At 40.2% G+C, this 15,843-nt stretch overlaps 3 protein-coding genes and 1 long non-coding RNA gene across 4 annotated transcripts; 3 read left to right on the plus strand and 1 right to left on the minus strand.

Moving 5' to 3' along the window:
- The first annotated feature begins 2,314 nt into the window (after positions 1–2,314).
- LOC106310568 lies at positions 2,315–3,612 on the plus strand. The gene is made up of 3 exons (XR_001263804.1): positions 2,315–2,595; positions 2,703–3,021; positions 3,092–3,612. It is a non-coding gene; the product is annotated as an uncharacterized LOC106310568 (long non-coding RNA).
- Positions 3,613–5,783: 2,171 nt separating this feature from the next.
- On the plus strand, positions 5,784–7,891 carry LOC106312738 (trithorax group protein osa-like). The gene is made up of 3 exons (XM_013750361.1): positions 5,784–6,095; positions 6,303–6,590; positions 6,680–7,891. Exons 1-3 carry the CDS (start codon positions 5,940–5,942, stop codon positions 7,700–7,702), a joined length of 1,467 nt encoding a protein of 488 aa, XP_013605815.1. The 5' UTR covers positions 5,784–5,939; the 3' UTR covers positions 7,703–7,891.
- A 577-nt stretch (positions 7,892–8,468) lies between these two features.
- Positions 8,469–9,406, plus strand: LOC106309877. The gene has a single exon (XM_013747020.1). The coding sequence runs from the start codon at positions 8,652–8,654 to the stop codon at positions 9,276–9,278; it is 627 nt and encodes a 208-aa protein (XP_013602474.1). The 5' UTR covers positions 8,469–8,651; the 3' UTR covers positions 9,279–9,406.
- Positions 9,407–9,693: 287 nt separating this feature from the next.
- Positions 9,694–10,692, minus strand: LOC106308817. The gene is made up of 2 exons (XM_013745936.1): positions 10,678–10,692; positions 9,694–10,439 (listed from the first exon to the last, which is right to left on the minus strand). Exons 1-2 carry the CDS (start codon positions 10,690–10,692, stop codon positions 9,906–9,908), a joined length of 549 nt encoding a protein of 182 aa, XP_013601390.1. The 3' UTR covers positions 9,694–9,905.
- Between the last annotated feature and the right edge of the window lie 5,151 nt (positions 10,693–15,843).

The raw sequence follows: 15,843 nt of genomic DNA on the forward strand, positions 1-15,843 counted from the left end.
CAATGGTATGTTTCATTCTAACTCGCAAGCGTCAAACCGTGAGTCAATCTGACCAAATTTTCTGGAAATATTCTCTAGAGTACTCAAAATGGTCGTCAGAGTCGTTTTATTCTCCAAATCTTTGCTACCTTCCTCCTCGCTAGAACCCTTTCCCGTTGCAGCAGTTTACACTCAATGTTGTTCACTTCATTCTGTGTCTTAACTTTCTTCTGCTTCTTAGTGGATGGCTCAGCTTTTGACGAAACTCCACCCTTCATTTTCTTCTTCTTCTCATTCCCCTTCCCCTGCGCATTCCCCTGCACTTTCCAAAAACCTTTCACAAATCTACCTGCATGTATGTCTGTTATCAAGCTAACGAGTTGTGGGTCGTCAGGTTCACCCGACCATTTAGGAAACATCTCTTCAATTGAGTCCTTCAAAACCATTCTCCTCACACCTGCAACACTAGGTTATATTTAAACTCAGCCACCAAAATAACACATAACTCAGCCATCAAATATAATAAATCAGACAACAAATATAATAAATCAGCCATCAAAAAACTAAAAACTCAGCGTTAAACCTTACCTCGCCATGCTCTTTGATTTCAGCAGCCAACAAGTTATCAAAACTTGCACATGTACGCTTTCCACTCCAACGCAAAAGCAGAACGTCTTCATTATTCACCACTCTCCCAAAATTCTCACCGAAGCAGGCGACGGATTCATACGCCCAAATCAATAACGCGACGGTCATGCCGCTTATTGTGTATGACCCTCCTTCTGGAGCCAACGTTTTAATAAAGTCAATGAGAACTTCGTATGCAGTCCGACCCCATGGATACGACCCCATGGCTTCATCGTCGAATACCCTTATTGCACTTTCAAAAGGTATCCTTGAATTGTAATTCAAACAATAGACTCCCGTGGCTTGAAGAAGTAGCAGCCCCAACCACTTACGCTTTTCAATACTCCAAAGCGGATAGAACACTAATGCTTCCTTCAGTTCATCTAACTTTGGTCCCATCCCAAGCGGCACCTTCAACTCCTCCCAAAACTCTTTGTATTGATCAGGTTCAAAACTTTCTGTTGGCATGGACCTGTGTTTAACCTAGTGATCACACCAAACTCGAGCAAGCTAAACCTGATAGCCTCATCAACCACGAGACACCATATCTCCTTCTTATGTACTCGCAGCTGTCTACATAGTAGATAGTGTACGGTCCTACCAGACCATATGCTTTCGCGTCCAGCTAGCCTAGCAACTACTCCAATGGGAGAGTTCACCATTTCTTCCCACACATCAAGTCCTATTGTTTCTCTAATGTGGGGGAAATTTCCTAGACGGAAATTGTGATTAATATCTTTTTTTTCTACGTTCGAAGACCCTTCAGGGTAAAGCTTTGGAGGGTAATCCCGTAATTTAACTTCAGCAACATCCATCTGATCATATAACCTAACAATAAATCAGCCACAAGATAACAAGAACACAGCCATAACATAACAATAACTCAACAAAATAAAAACAACTCAGCCACAATATAACAGTAACTCAGCCATAACATAACAATTCCTCAGTCACGACATAGCGATAACTCAGCAATAACATAACAATTACTCAGTCATAACATAACCCAAACTCAGTCGCAACAAAACCCTGACTCAGACACAACAAAACCCTCAACCATATCACAGCTGCAACATAACCCTATCTCAATTGCAACAAAATATATAACTCAGATGAAATATATATAATATATAACTGACCCACAAACTCAACCAAAACACAATATATAACGTCGCGACATCCTACCAAAAAAGACGAACTCGTAGATAAGAATGCGGCGAAGACGATTTCGTACAAACGATTGAAGACGACGATTTCGGGGAAGACGATATCGGAGAAGACACAATATCAAAGACAGAGAGTTAGTTCAAGGAAGACGAAGTAAACACAATGTCGGCGAGGATTTCGGACAGTGGGAGAAAGCTTGCGGTTCCTTCTTCGAGACGACGACAATGTTCTTCGTTTCTTTTTTTTTAACCCCTATGTATTGGTGGAGAAGGAGACAGTTTGATTTCTATTTTGCTTATGTGGATTGTTAATTTATGATGTGGATTTAGTGTTTAAAAATAATTTCAATTAAAAAAAACTAACCAAAGGTTCTTATTGTCATTTACTAGGTGTATCCAAACATTCTAGTAATTTTAAAAAAATATATAACTCTCTAGTAGTAAACCAACTTTTATATAACATTCTAGTAATTTTCTCTATAAAAAATCTGTTTAATACTTTAATCGCAACTCCAGCACAACTTTCAAATTGTGGATCAATGAGAGGGAAATGTACGATAATAACAAATATTTCTTAGAAGAACTTGTCCGAACTATCTCGAACCAGTTCAATACCACCACAAAGCCGGATCTAAGCACAGTCCCCGTCTCCAGCGCTAATGGCGATTAGGGTTTTGAAGACGATCTCTCATCTTCCTTCTTACGGTCTGGAACGGTACAAGTAACCGAGATATCCACTTTCAACCTTCCATTAATCGATCATCCACGATCTATTCAATGCGATTTTTTGTTATGCAAGGCGATGGAGTTCGGCTATAAAAAGGTATGCTTTACTCCTTTGAGAATCATCCTCTCATTCGTTCTAAACAACCCAGTAAACAAAAATGGTGTTATATGGCTAACGTTTCAGTCTTCTTCTCCGATTTGCAGACTGGCCGCTCCTCCTCCACCGTTTAAGTTTGTTTGCTTCGTTCCGGGAGGCCAGGAATGTACGCCATGGTGTTCTATGGCTAACGTTTCAGTCTTCCTCTAACGTTATCAATTTAACTCCCGCTTTTGTTCATAGTCAGATTAGTTTCACCGGTTAATTTTACACATCTTTGCCGTCATGAATCCTTTATAATCGTCACTTTGTTTTTTTTTTTAAGTTTCTGTTACAGATTTTTCACCGAGACATTTTCCAGATTTTGATGATTGTTGTTTATGTTTTTGATGTTCGTAAATTTTCACCATCGGAGTAGTTTCACCGGTTAGATGCTTTACACATCTCCGCTGTCTTGAACTTATTTCCTGTTGCTTACATTTTTTGCTATGGTCAGTTCATGACTCAAGAGGATGATAAAGCTTAGGCTCTGGAGGATGAGATGGTTGTGAAAGAGCCCGAGTTAGAGAAGAAACAGAACGCGAATCAGAGTATGAAAAACAGAAACAATGAGAGACATTAGATATCAATGAGAGGGAGAAACAGAAACAGCAAGAGTTGAAGCGTTTAAAGAGGGTCAACTGAGACAAAGAGGGATCACATAGAAGAATAAGAAGAAGAGACCCGGGAGAGAGAAGCTGCTAGACTGAGAATGATACAAGAAAAGGCACTTCATCTTGATGGATCTTAGAAAGGACCTGATGCTACACATGTAAGTTCTCTTTTGTCTAGATTGGGATAGTGTATCAAGGTAAAATATCAATGAAAGCTCCATAAAAACAGCAGCCAGCAGGTAAAGGGAGAGACTCCATAAAACGTTTCTCTCACCTGTTCTCAACTTTTTATCAATATCAATGAAAGCTAATATTTTCTCTGCTGTGTTCATCTAATATTTTATCAATATCCATGGATGAAACTGTTTTTCCTTTGTAGTGTTACCATCAGTTCCAAATTTTCAAGACAACAAAAAACAAAAAGAAACTGCTATTTGTTTTTTTTTTTTTTTTGAAACTCTACATTTAGAAACCGCTTGGAAATGATAACTCAACAAGATAAAGACATGGTTAACGTTTGTTTATAACAAAAGGGCAGCTGACAGCTGATCCTTTAGAAAATTGATACGTATGTGATGTGACTAAAACAATACATTCTTGAGAATTAAAAGGACAATCATTATGAAGCAAAGTATAAGGAGTATCGTTGCACATTTCACCATTGCTCCTTCTCTCTGTGTTCTCTCCGCCTATAAAAAAACATGTCTCTCTGTTAGTTCGCTAAGACCTCACAATAAAATAACTTATGTAGTTTTTGGTTAAGAATTAAACCTTTTGTAGTTGCTTATAGCCTTCCTCTACCGATGTAGAAACATTTTGGATATTGTAGTCTATCCGATCAACTATTGTGCCCTGATTGACACAACTTGAATAAGGATCGGGGAAACTCCGGTTACACTTTTTCCTAGGAGCTTGAGACTTTGTCGTTAAGAATATACATAAAAATAAAGTTATAATTTCATAGCTAACTTTCAAGTGTTGAATAAGAATAAATTTTAAATGTTTATTAATTATGCAACTTTTTAATAGTGTTTGAGTAATTATCTTAAGTAAAATAAATCTAAGCAAAAATCTTTTTTTTTTTAATTAAGTGAAAGGCAGGGTACAAAAAAATCTTAATAATGAGTTTATAGAATGCAAAGATAATCGTTTTTACGCGTGTGAGACAGTTTTATTTTTGTTAATAGGGTCGGACATATTATGCTTGGTGTTATAAAAAAATAATTAAATATGACTTCTCATTCTCTCAGTGATAATTCTGTAACAGTTAGTTAATAAACATCAACAATCATTGTTGTTTTTCTCATCATACACATTGCAGAAAAATCTTTCCTTCCAGTGTGTTATCTGATCTGTGAGAACTGCTCCCGTGATGGTGAAAAAGACGGTTGTGAGAACTCATAAAATTGGTTCCACTGAGTTGAGATCCACCACTGAAACAGAATTGGGCTCTGATGCTGATAACACAAACGTTCCAAATGTACGGGTGATTCCAGTTCCAGTTTGTATCATATATGCATATACACTTTAAATTTTCAGATGTTACTTCATCACGGTCTATGCCACTATTTTTGCTAAAACAATGTAGAATCGCCAATATTTCCATTAGGTGATCTTAAAACAATGTAGAAAACAATTTATATTGGCTAATATTTTTGCTAAAACAATAAGAATCGCACTAGCCCCCACAAAGAAATACTATTACCAGAGTTAATCATATAAATCAGAGGTCCACAGCGCTAGCCAACCTATAAAACTCATGTTATTTTCACCAATGCACTTGCTCAACCAAAATCGCACTATATTATATACAGTAGACAACCACGATAGATAAAATAATAAAGTCCACCTAAAAAAACTCAAAATAATTCAAAGAGCATGATTTTCATTTTCAATCGTCCATCCATCGATTTAACTTTACACAAACAAGCCAACTACAACATCAAGTTCCAAACCAACCCCTACCATTAGATTTACATATTAACAATCATATATTCGTAATGAAAAATATATATGTAACACATTCGGCCGATACCGGTCCTAGTATATTATATCCCAAACAACCACCACCAGTATAGTCAATGCTCAGAAAGGTACTGAGTGATAAGACAAAAACAATAAGATGCTCAGACTCCATAATGACAAAGATCAAAGCTCCACTAAACCATTTACTCTTTGAGTGTAGACATATTAAAGAAGTATCTTCATAAACAACTTATGGAAGAACAATATCAATGTTGAGAAGCTGCTTACCTCTAACAATGGATCAAAGAACACTTACTTTCAGTGATATGGCCAGTGAGGAGACCCCAAAGTACACACAATCAAAACCTATTTCTTTCTCTCTAATAAAATCAACCTCCGAATTTATTTGTTGAAATAGCAACACCACTATTAAAACGACGCCGTACATATTTGAGAAGGTCGTAAAATAAACTAACCCAAACAAACGGGTCAAACAAATAATAATTAAACTCTCTGGGGATGAAAACTCAAATATTGTTTTTTTTTCTTTCATATCCGTATAGCAAAACGTTTTCCTCCGGCTGCTTCTGCTTGCGTGTTCGTTCACAAAGGTCTGAAGAAATCCAGAACGAGCTTTGCTTTGCTCACAAGACTAGCAGTAATCAAAGCGATCTCCCCCTTTCTCTTTGATTCTTGTCTCACAAATCCATCTCAGTGTTGGGATCCATGGCTTCGGGAGCATCGGGTCGGGTCAACCCGGGATCGAAGGGCTTCGATTTCGGGTCCGATGATATCCTCTGCTCTTACGACGACTTCACCAACCACGACTCCTCTAATGGCTCCAACTCCGATCCCGCGATCGGTGCTTCCAACTCCAATAAGGTGAAAACACTGATTCTGCTCGATCGCCGAATTTTATTGATATTTGGGGATTCTAGGGTTTTGATTTTGTTCTGAATTTGAAGTAAGATGGTGCGTTTCTTAGGTTAAATCGAAACCTATCGACATGCCCTGTTGAGCCATGTATAGCTTTATAGTCATGCCCTCGAAGAAGTTTTCATTTACTTGATTATGATACTGATGTTGTAGGAATTTCACAAGACCAGGATGGCGAGGTCTTCGGTTTTTCCGACAGGCTCTTACGCTCCACCAGAGGAGTCTTTGAGGGAAGAGCTTACTGCCACTGTTGAGCGAAGCATGAAGAAGTATTCAGACAACATGATGCGCTTTCTTGAAGGCTTAAGCTCACGTTTGTCCCAGTTAGAACTGTATTGCTACAACCTTGATAAGACTATTGGGGAAATGAGATCGGATTTGACTCGTCATAACGAGGTGGCTGATGTTAAGCTTAGGTCTTTGGATAAACATCTTCAAGAGGTGTGTTCTGCTATGTCCTTTTTTACTTTGTAAGAATTTATGATTCTGCAAATGGGTGTTATTGAGACGATTTGTATGTTTTGATGTAGGTGCATAGGTCAGTTCAAGTTCTCAGAGACAAACAAGAGCTAGCTGATACCCAGAAGGAGCTGGCGAGGCTTCAACTTGTGTCGAAAGATTCATCCTCCTCGTCTCATTCCCAACATGGCGAGGAGCGGGTCGCGACTCCTGTTCCAGAGCATAAGAAGAATGAGAACACCTCAGATGCACCCAACCTTCAGCTTGCACTTGCTTTACCTCACCAAATATCACCACAGCCACAGCAGCAGCAGCAGCAGTATTACATGCCTCCTGCAACACAGCTTCAAAACACACCTGCACCAGCGCCTGTTCCGCCTCCACCATCTCAACCTCAAGCACCACCAGCTCAGGCTCACTTCATGCCCCCACCTGCTGCTCCATCTCACCCAAGCTCGGCTCAAACTCAATCATTCCCGCAGTACCAGCAAAACTGGCCTCCGCAGCCACAGGCAAGGCCACAGTCTAGTGGAGCCTACCAACCATACACGCCTCCTGCACCACCAAGCAACCAATCTCCAGTAGAACCGTTGCCAAGCAGCATGCAGTCGCCGTACGGTGGGCCTCCTCAACAGTCGATGCAAGCTTACGGATACGGTGCACCACCAGCACAGGTTCCACAGCAGACAAAGATGTCTTATAGTCCCCAGACAGGCGATGGGTATCCACCCTCAGGGCCTCCTCCTCCCGGATACGCCAATACCATGTATGAAGGCGGGCGGATCATGCAATACCCACCATCTCAGCCGCATCAGCAGCAACAACAAGGCCATTACATGCAAGGTCCACCAGGTGGTGGGTACGCACCTCAGCAGCACCAGGCTGGTGGTGGTGGTAACACTGGGACACCATCTCCTGTCTTGAGATCAAAATACGGTGAGCTGATAGAGAAGCTAGTGAGCATGGGTTTCAGAGGAGACCACGTCATGACAGTGATACAGAGGATGGAGGAGAGTGGGCAAGCTATCGACTTCAACGCACTCCTTGACAGGTTGAGTGTGCAGTCCTCAGGAGGGCCTCCCAGAGGGTGGTGAGAAGCTACTCTCTACTTGTATGTTAGGGGTTTCACAATAAAAACTGCTTCCTCCCTTGTATACACTCGACGTTTCTTACGTTACTCTATAGGCCCTAGTTTTATTGGGCCCAATAGATTTAAGTTCTGTTGTGTATTCGTAATGTGACTCAATCTATGTGCCTATTTATTTGTGTGGTTTTACTTTCAACGTTCCTCTTGGGCCAAATTAGACCTGCAGTTATTACACAAACCTATCGAACCGAAAATATCGGTTTGAAGGTTTGGTTCAGTTTGCAACTAAAAAATGGTTTAAAATTGGGTTTCTAGTTTGGTTGGTTTGTTTTTTTCAAATATTTGTTTATCAAGCAGTATTAATTTTCATCACAATTTCAAACTAAACCGAACTAACTACAAAGCCAAAAACTTCAATACATTTTTTTTTTGAAATTGAACTAACTGAAAACCAAACCGTATAAAAAAATTCGGTTCACTTCAGTGAGATTTTGATTGACCCGAATTGACAGAATTCCAAAACTGACCGAACTAACCGAACCTGCATGCCTAGACTAAATCTTTGATCTTGAGTTGCTTTATATTGAATCGTTTTAAACTGAATCTTGTTTATAGAAAAAAATATATCTTTTGACTTTCCTTTTACGCTACAAAAACATATACAGTAAAGTATATAGGAAAAGAAATTAAAAAACATTATAAGAAAATATCATAAATGTCTCACGTTAAGTACTGGGAGGACGCGCGTGTACCATAACAAATAGAACAGTACATGAAGAACCAAAACCAAACTGAAGAGGCGCCAAATTAATTAATTCAAGAAGCGCGGCAGAGTCTGGCGCCAATAACCGCACCCGCCAAAATCTCCGTCCATATAATCACATCTCCAACCTCCCAATCTCCATCCCTCATCCTCCTTTCTCTCTCTACTCGATTTGTTCTTCCGAAATTACACAATGATGACTCCTGTGAAGAAAAGCTCCGCCATTAGGCCTGTAGAGTTCTACGGAAACTCCCTTCCCCGTCCTCGTTTCTTCGACAACCCTAAGTTCAACTCTCACCGCGTTGATCCTCCCCTCTCCGTGCTCGACCCGCTTCTCTCATGGGCCAGAGAGGCCCACTGGTCCATGGGTGGTCTCAACTTCAGGCGCCTCCGTCTCCAGGGCCGGATCGAAGGAAACGTCGACAAGCTCCGTGCTCAACTCGAGAAATCCACTCCGGCGAAACTCGAATCTGGAGATTCCGACAAGAAGAAGAAGAGATCTGACTACGATTACGATTACGATTCTCCCCCTGCGGCTCCTGTTGCTGTGAAACGAAGAAGGTACATAGATCTGAACGCTGACGACGATGACGAGGAGATCGGATCGGAAGATGAAGGTGTGGCTAGGATCAGGAGGAAACTCTCTGATGATTTCGATAGAGTCGCTGGAGAGAGCAAGATCGAAGTTGTTAAAGCTGGTAAGAAATCAATTGAATCGGGTTCAGAGGGGAAGAGATTGAAGGAGAAGAAGACCCAAAAGGTTGAAGAGACAAGTTCGCCGAGGACTTCTCCAAGATTGGCCAAGCCTAGTTCGCGTTAGTGTTTTTATTTATTTATTTAGCATTGCCGAAGATCTTTCTCTCTAGCCTTTAGATGTAAGGGTACAGGTCATGAAATGAAACTTAGTTTTTGGAATTGCTTAACAAATATAAATTCTTCTGTTTTTTTTTTTTGTTCTTAGAGTATATCAAACGAATATCTCTATGAACCCTCGAAACTAAGTAACCTGATTACATGAATGGAACCGGCAGTCGAACGAAATTAGAATCAGATTCCACTGTATTCAACAAAATTATAATCATATTCCATCCAATCTAAGGTTTTAACTTTCTTTTTTTTTTTCTTTTTTTTTTTTTTTACCATTAGTTCACTTGGGCTACAGATGATAGATAATACAGTAACCAAATTCTCCATCAATTTACTAGAACCAGTGGGATATAGATGGTAACACAGTAAGCTCAATGGGCTCTAAAGCCCCATATCATAGTTCAGAAGCTTTACCACAGACATATAAAAGACAGAGTGACCAACAAAAATAAGAAACTGTGCTCAAGAAATAACAAAAAACAATACAGACAAATGACGTGGAAGCATTCGTTCTGACATCAGAAATAAAAAAAAAAACACATCCATCCAAGGAAGAATATCGTATTTGCATCTTGTTATACTAAGGGCAAGATGAGGAGGAAGAGTAAGAGCTGAAGAAGACAAAGTAAGCAAGCAGAGCACACAGAAGAGCCACAACATTTCCTACTTTAAGTAGATCCTTAAACACACACCCAACGATCTCTCTCGTCGCTTTCCTTCCTTCAACTACCACCCACCTACTCGATTCCCCTGCGAACGCCATCGCCACCACCACTGATGTCCATATCACAACGATGGCCGGCGCAGCTATGAACAGAGCCGCCGCCATCGTCAGAACTCCGAACACTGCTCCAACAAGCAACGAAGCGAAAACCGCAGGCCAAACAGATGATGTCTTGTGGTTCTCTCCGTACCAGTCAACAATCGAACTCAGCCAGTTCCACGAAGAAAACAAGAGGGTCGCGTAGACGACGAGAAAGAGACAGTCCCATAAACTTTTCTTGCTTATTGCACTCAAAAATAGCTTGTACGAGGTCATCGTCTCCTTTCCTTCCTTGCCTACCGTTAAACACCAGATGTGATGATTCTGTCTGCTGGTAAGAGTTGTGGTTGTCTAACTAATCTTGTTCTCGCTGACTCCTATTTATAGTATAGGGCGAGTGTTTGCGGTAGAAAAGGAAAGTGCCTGGCTGATTCGCTGAACATTCTTTTGTTTTCACTTGAGCGCTAGTTGACTTGTTACGTGAAAGACACTCTATTTCTGTTGAGCTCAGCGATTAGGCAGTGTTTGTCACGTGCCTCTGTTTTCCATTTTTAATTTCCTCTCTCTATTCGATTTTCGACTCATCTACCATGAAAATGCACATTTTCTTGAACCAAGTGGCTACATGGAATGTTTTACTATATAGTTTGAACATACCTATTGAAGTAAATATGACATGAGACCTACCAAGAATTGTAATTAGTAGTTTCCACATGCTATTAGGGCATTGACGTGATCTCAGAATTAATACTAGGATGCTAACATTAAACGAATAAGTTGAGTAATGTGCAGTATGTTGAAAGAATCGAATGGAAAAATCTGAAGAAGATGAAAGTTCTTTTACAGGCTGACTTATAAACGAAATTTCCATCATACTTTCCATTGGGAAGTAAAGACTTAGACGAAATTTCGTTTAAGTCTTTGCCAATAAGTTCAACATATCCCATAAATGTGAAGAAGATGATGTTTTGGAAGTAAAGACATAAACGAAATTTTCATCATACTTTCCATTGGAAAGTAAGTGGGCCTTAAGTCACTCTCTAATTGAATAGCAGATAGATACAAGTATTGACCCTGTAATTTCACTTCTCAGGAAAATACTACAAAACAATTTTTCGAGATTTGTCCTCTAAAATAAACTTGAACAATAGAGAAAAGGTAATATCTGTTGTAAGCTCGAAGGAAGCTTGAGTATCAAGCAATCCTAGTCCTAATAAAATTGTGATCTTTAGAGATAATGATCAAGGTTATATTTAGGAGTTATCTAAATATATGTTTACAATTTGGATTAGGATAAGTGTGGTCTTATATAAAGACAATGTCGAGTTAGAGCATTGTTGGTGTGAGTTTTAGAGAGCTTAAGTTTTGTGTAAGTTTCTTAAGCAGGAAGAAGAGTGAGTTCTTATTATCTTTGAGTTCATACATACATTCGAGTCTTACAAACAATAATTGGTATCAGAGCCTGAGGATCGATCAATTATGAGTGATCTTGTGGTAGCGTCACCTTCGATAAAGAAGGAAGGAGGATCTTCCTCTATTAAGTTCCCGATATTGAATGCAACATACTATACCGTATGGGCTATGAGGATGAGGATTCTTCTCAGAGTACACAAGGTCTGGGAGATCGTGGAGACTGAAGCAGAGGATGATGAAAAAAACGATATGGCTATGGCGCTCTTGTTTCAGTCTATACCGGAGTCACTTATCTTGCAAGTTGGGGAGTTGAGCACGGCAAAGAAAGTGTGGGATGCAATCAAAGCTAGGTATGTAGGAGCAGAGAGAGTAAAGGAAGCTAGATTACAGACACTTATGGCGGATTTTGATCGTCTCAAGATGAAAGACACAGAGACAATAGACGAGTTCGTTGGAAAGATGTCAGAGATATCTTCAAAATCCGCTGTTTTGGGAGAAGAAATCGTAGAACCAAAACTAGTTAAGAAATTTCTTAAGTGTCTTCCCCGAAAGAAGTACATTCATATTGTGGCTGCATTAGAGCAAGTACTTGATCTCAAGACAACAAGCTTTGAGGACATTGTTGGGCGTTTGAAAGCATATGAAGAGCGTGTAGCGGAAGAAGAAGAAGTTCAAGATGATCAGGGAAAACTGATGTATGCAAACCAGGAAACACAATCTAACCGAGGCTTTGGTAATGATTATAGAGGAAGGGGTCGTGGGGGAAGGAACTACTATAACAGAGGACGAGGCAGAGGCAGATACTACACCCCACGCGATCCATCTAAAGTCACATGTTATCGTTGTGATAAGCTAGGACATTATGTGACTGATTGTCCTGACCGTCTATTGAAACTTCAAGAAGCACAAGAAACTGAGAACACTGAGACTCAAGAAGCAGACGAACTTATGTTACATGAGATCGTGTACTTGAATGAAGAGAAAGTTGTTCCAAGCAAATATGAAGGTGATGCCGGAGAAGATGATATTTGGTATCTCGACAACGGAGCAAGCAATCACATGAGTGGAGATAGGAGATACTTTGCGAGCATTGATGAGTCTATCACAGGGAAAGTGAGATTTGGTGATGACTCGCGTATTGATATCAAAGGCAAAGGGTCCATAGAGTTCATGGATAGAAACGGAGAGCCAAGAAAGATTATCGATGTATACTTTATACCGGACCTAAAGAGCAACATAATCTCGTTGGGACAAGCTACAGAGGCGGGATGTGATATAAGAATGAAAGATGAACATCTTATTATGCATGATCGTGATGGAAAGTTGATTGCGAAAGCAGTGAGATCGAAGAATCGTTTGTATAAAGTTCGTATGAGAGTTAAAGACACAATGAGCTTATTGACGACTGAGATAAGTGAAACAAGCCGGTGGCACGAGAGGTTAGGACACATTAATCAGGATACAATGAGATCAATGGTGCAAAGAGGACTTGTCACAGGGATTCCAACTATCAATATTGAAAGGAAAGTATGTGGTTCATGCTTACTTGGCAAACAAGCAAGACAGTCTTTTCCGCAAGCAACAACTTATAGAACTTCGAACCTGTTGGAGCTCATTCATGGCGACCTATGTGGCCCCCATAACACCTAGTACAAGTACTGGCAACAGGTATATATTTGTGTTGATTGATGATCATTCTAGGTATATGTGGACTGCGTTACTAAAAGAAAAGAGCGAAGCATTCAAGAAGTTCAAAACCTTCAAGAGTCTAGTGGAGGAAGAGGTGAAAACCAAAATACAAACTTTTAGAACTGATAGGGGAGGAGAGTTTGTGTCAAAAGAGTTCAATGAGTTTTGTGAAGCGGTAGGAATCAAAAGACATCTTACGGCTCCCTATAGTCCTCAACAGAACGGTGTTGTTGAGCGCTGAAACAGAACTTTATTGGAGATGACCAGGAGCTGTCTGAAGCATATGCTGGTTCCAAATTACCTATGGGGAGAAGGGATCAGACATTCAACATATCTTTTAAACCGAATAGCCACTAGAGCTCTTAAAGATCGAACGCCGTATGAAGTCTTGAAGGGAAGAAAGCCCAATGTTGCTCACCTTCGGACGTTTGGATGTATTGGTTACGCAAAGATCGACTCAAAGTTCTTAAAGAAGCTCGATGATAGATCAAAGCTTCTAGTACATCTCGGGATAGAGCCTGGATCCAAGGCGTATCGTATGCTGGATCCACAGACCAAAAGAGTGGTAGTCAGTCGTGATGTAGTGTTTGATGAGACAAAGGGATGGAACTGGAAGCACGATGTCTCTGGGAAGTCGTTAAGCGGGAGCTTCAAGGTTACGTTGGGAGACTTTGGCAATCATGGCATACAAGATATCGAACAAACTGAAGCAGAGCAAGAAGAGGTCAATGATGATATTCTTAAGAACGAAATCATAGACGTAGACGATGGTAACACAACTAGTGAGGACGAGCACGAGTCAACCGAGAGTCAACAGGTGCTAAGAAGATCGGAGAGACAGAGTATTAAGCCAAAGTACTTGGATGATTATGTTTTGGTTGCTGAATACGAGGGAGAACAATTGTTACTAAGCTTGAATGACGAACCAAGATGTTTTGAAGAAGCAAAGGAACTGAAGGAATGGATTCTCGCATGTGAAGATGAGATAAGGTTTATCACCAAGTTAGATTGTTGGAGTCTAGTTGAGCTGCCTCCAGGAGTCAAACCCATCGGTTTGAAATGGATTTTCAAAATCAAACGTAATGCAGATGGAAGCATCAACAAGTACAAAGCTCGTCTAGTGACCAAAGGATATGTTCAACAATATGGTGTAGACTTTGAGGAAGTCTTCGCACCAATGGCTAGAATTGAAACCGTAAGACTATTGATCAATCTTGCAGCTTCTAACGGATGGGAGATTCATCATCTTGATGTCAAAACCGCCTTCTTACATGGAGAGCTGAAAGAGACAGTATATGTTACTCAACCTGAAGGATTTGAGGTAAAAGGAAGTGAGGGCAGAGTCTACAAGTTAAAGAAGGCGTTGTATGGTCTCAAACAGGCACCGAGAGCATGGAATCATAAGTTAAACAAGTGCCTATTGGAGCTTCGGTTCGAGAGATGTCTGAAAGAACCGTCTGTGTACCGAAAGATCATGAGTGGTGAGCTCCTTATAGTTGCTGTGTATGTAGATGATCTTTTTGTCTCTGGAACAAGCTTAAGAGTGATTGAAGAGTTTAAGAAGGAGATGGCTATGAGGTTTGAAATGAGTGATCTAGGGAGACTCACATACTATCTCAGTATTGAGGTGAATCAACATGCAGAAGGCATAACACTGAGTCAAAATCGTTATGCTAGGAAGATACTTGAGGAGGCTGGAATGTTAAACTGTAACTCTGTTCATATACCAATGGAAGCGGGACTTAAGTTGGCTAAATCCGAGGCAGAGAGAGTTATTGATGCGACTAACTATAGGAAGATCATAGGTTACTTTCGTTACCTGTTGCACACTAGACCGGATCTTTCTTATAGTATAGGAGTATTGAGTAGGTACATGGCGAGTCCAAAAGAATCGCATGGAGTAGCGGTAAAGCAATGTTTACGTTATCTACAAGGCACAACTACGTTTGGTTTAATGTTCTCTCGAACAAACGATGCGACAAAGTTGGTGGGCTATAGCGATAGTAGCTACAACACAGATCAGGATGATGGTCGAAGTACAACAGGCCACATTTTCTATCTTGGAAGGAGTCCAATAAGCTGGTGTAGTCAAAAGCAAGAAACGGTTGCTTTGAGTTCTTGTGAGGCTGAATTCATGGCTGGAACTGAGGCTGCAAAGCAAGCTATTTGGCTGCAAGATATTCTTGGTGAGATCATGGGAACATCATACGATGGTACAGTTTTGAGGATTTATAATCAATCCGCAATATCTCTTACAAAGAATCCGGTGTTCCATGGTCGAAGCAAACACATTCATTCAAGGTATCATTTTATTAGAAAATGTGTTGAAAGGAAGTTGATTGAAGTCGAGCATGTGCCCGGGAGTGAACAGAAGGCAGACATTTTAACAAAGGCTTTGGGAAGAATAAAGTACAAGGAGATGAGAGAGATGATTGGAGTTCAAGATTTGAAAGACATGAAGTTCAAGCTTAAGGGGGAGAATGTTGTAAGCTTGAAGGAAGCTTGAGTATCAAGCAATCCTAGTCCTAATAAGATTGTGATCTTTAGAGATAATGATCAAGGTTATATTTAGGAGTTATCTAAATATATGTTTACAATTAGGATTAGGATAAGTGTGGTCTTATATAAAGACAATGTCGAGTTAGAGCATTGT

The sequence above is a fragment of the Brassica oleracea genome, chromosome C8 (genome assembly GCF_000695525.1).
Source record: "Brassica oleracea var. oleracea cultivar TO1000 chromosome C8, BOL, whole genome shotgun sequence".
Classification (NCBI taxonomy): Eukaryota; Viridiplantae; Streptophyta; class Magnoliopsida; order Brassicales; family Brassicaceae; genus Brassica; species Brassica oleracea.

What these genes read in the sequence shown, in the direction of transcription:
- LOC106312738 (XM_013750361.1), top strand. Translation starts at nt 5,940, where the DNA reads ATGGCTTCGGGAGCATCGGGTCGGGTCAACCCGGGATCGAAGGGCTTC. An exon ending in GTGCTTCCAACTCCAATAAG is followed by an intron (nt 6,096 to 6,302) that starts GTGAAAACACTG and finishes CTGATGTTGTAG; the next exon opens with GAATTTCACAAGACCAGGAT. An exon ending in TGGATAAACATCTTCAAGAG is followed by an intron (nt 6,591 to 6,679) that starts GTGTGTTCTGCT and finishes GTTTTGATGTAG; the next exon opens with GTGCATAGGTCAGTTCAAGT.
- LOC106309877 (XM_013747020.1), top strand. Translation starts at nt 8,652, where the DNA reads ATGATGACTCCTGTGAAGAAAAGCTCCGCCATTAGGCCTGTAGAGTTC.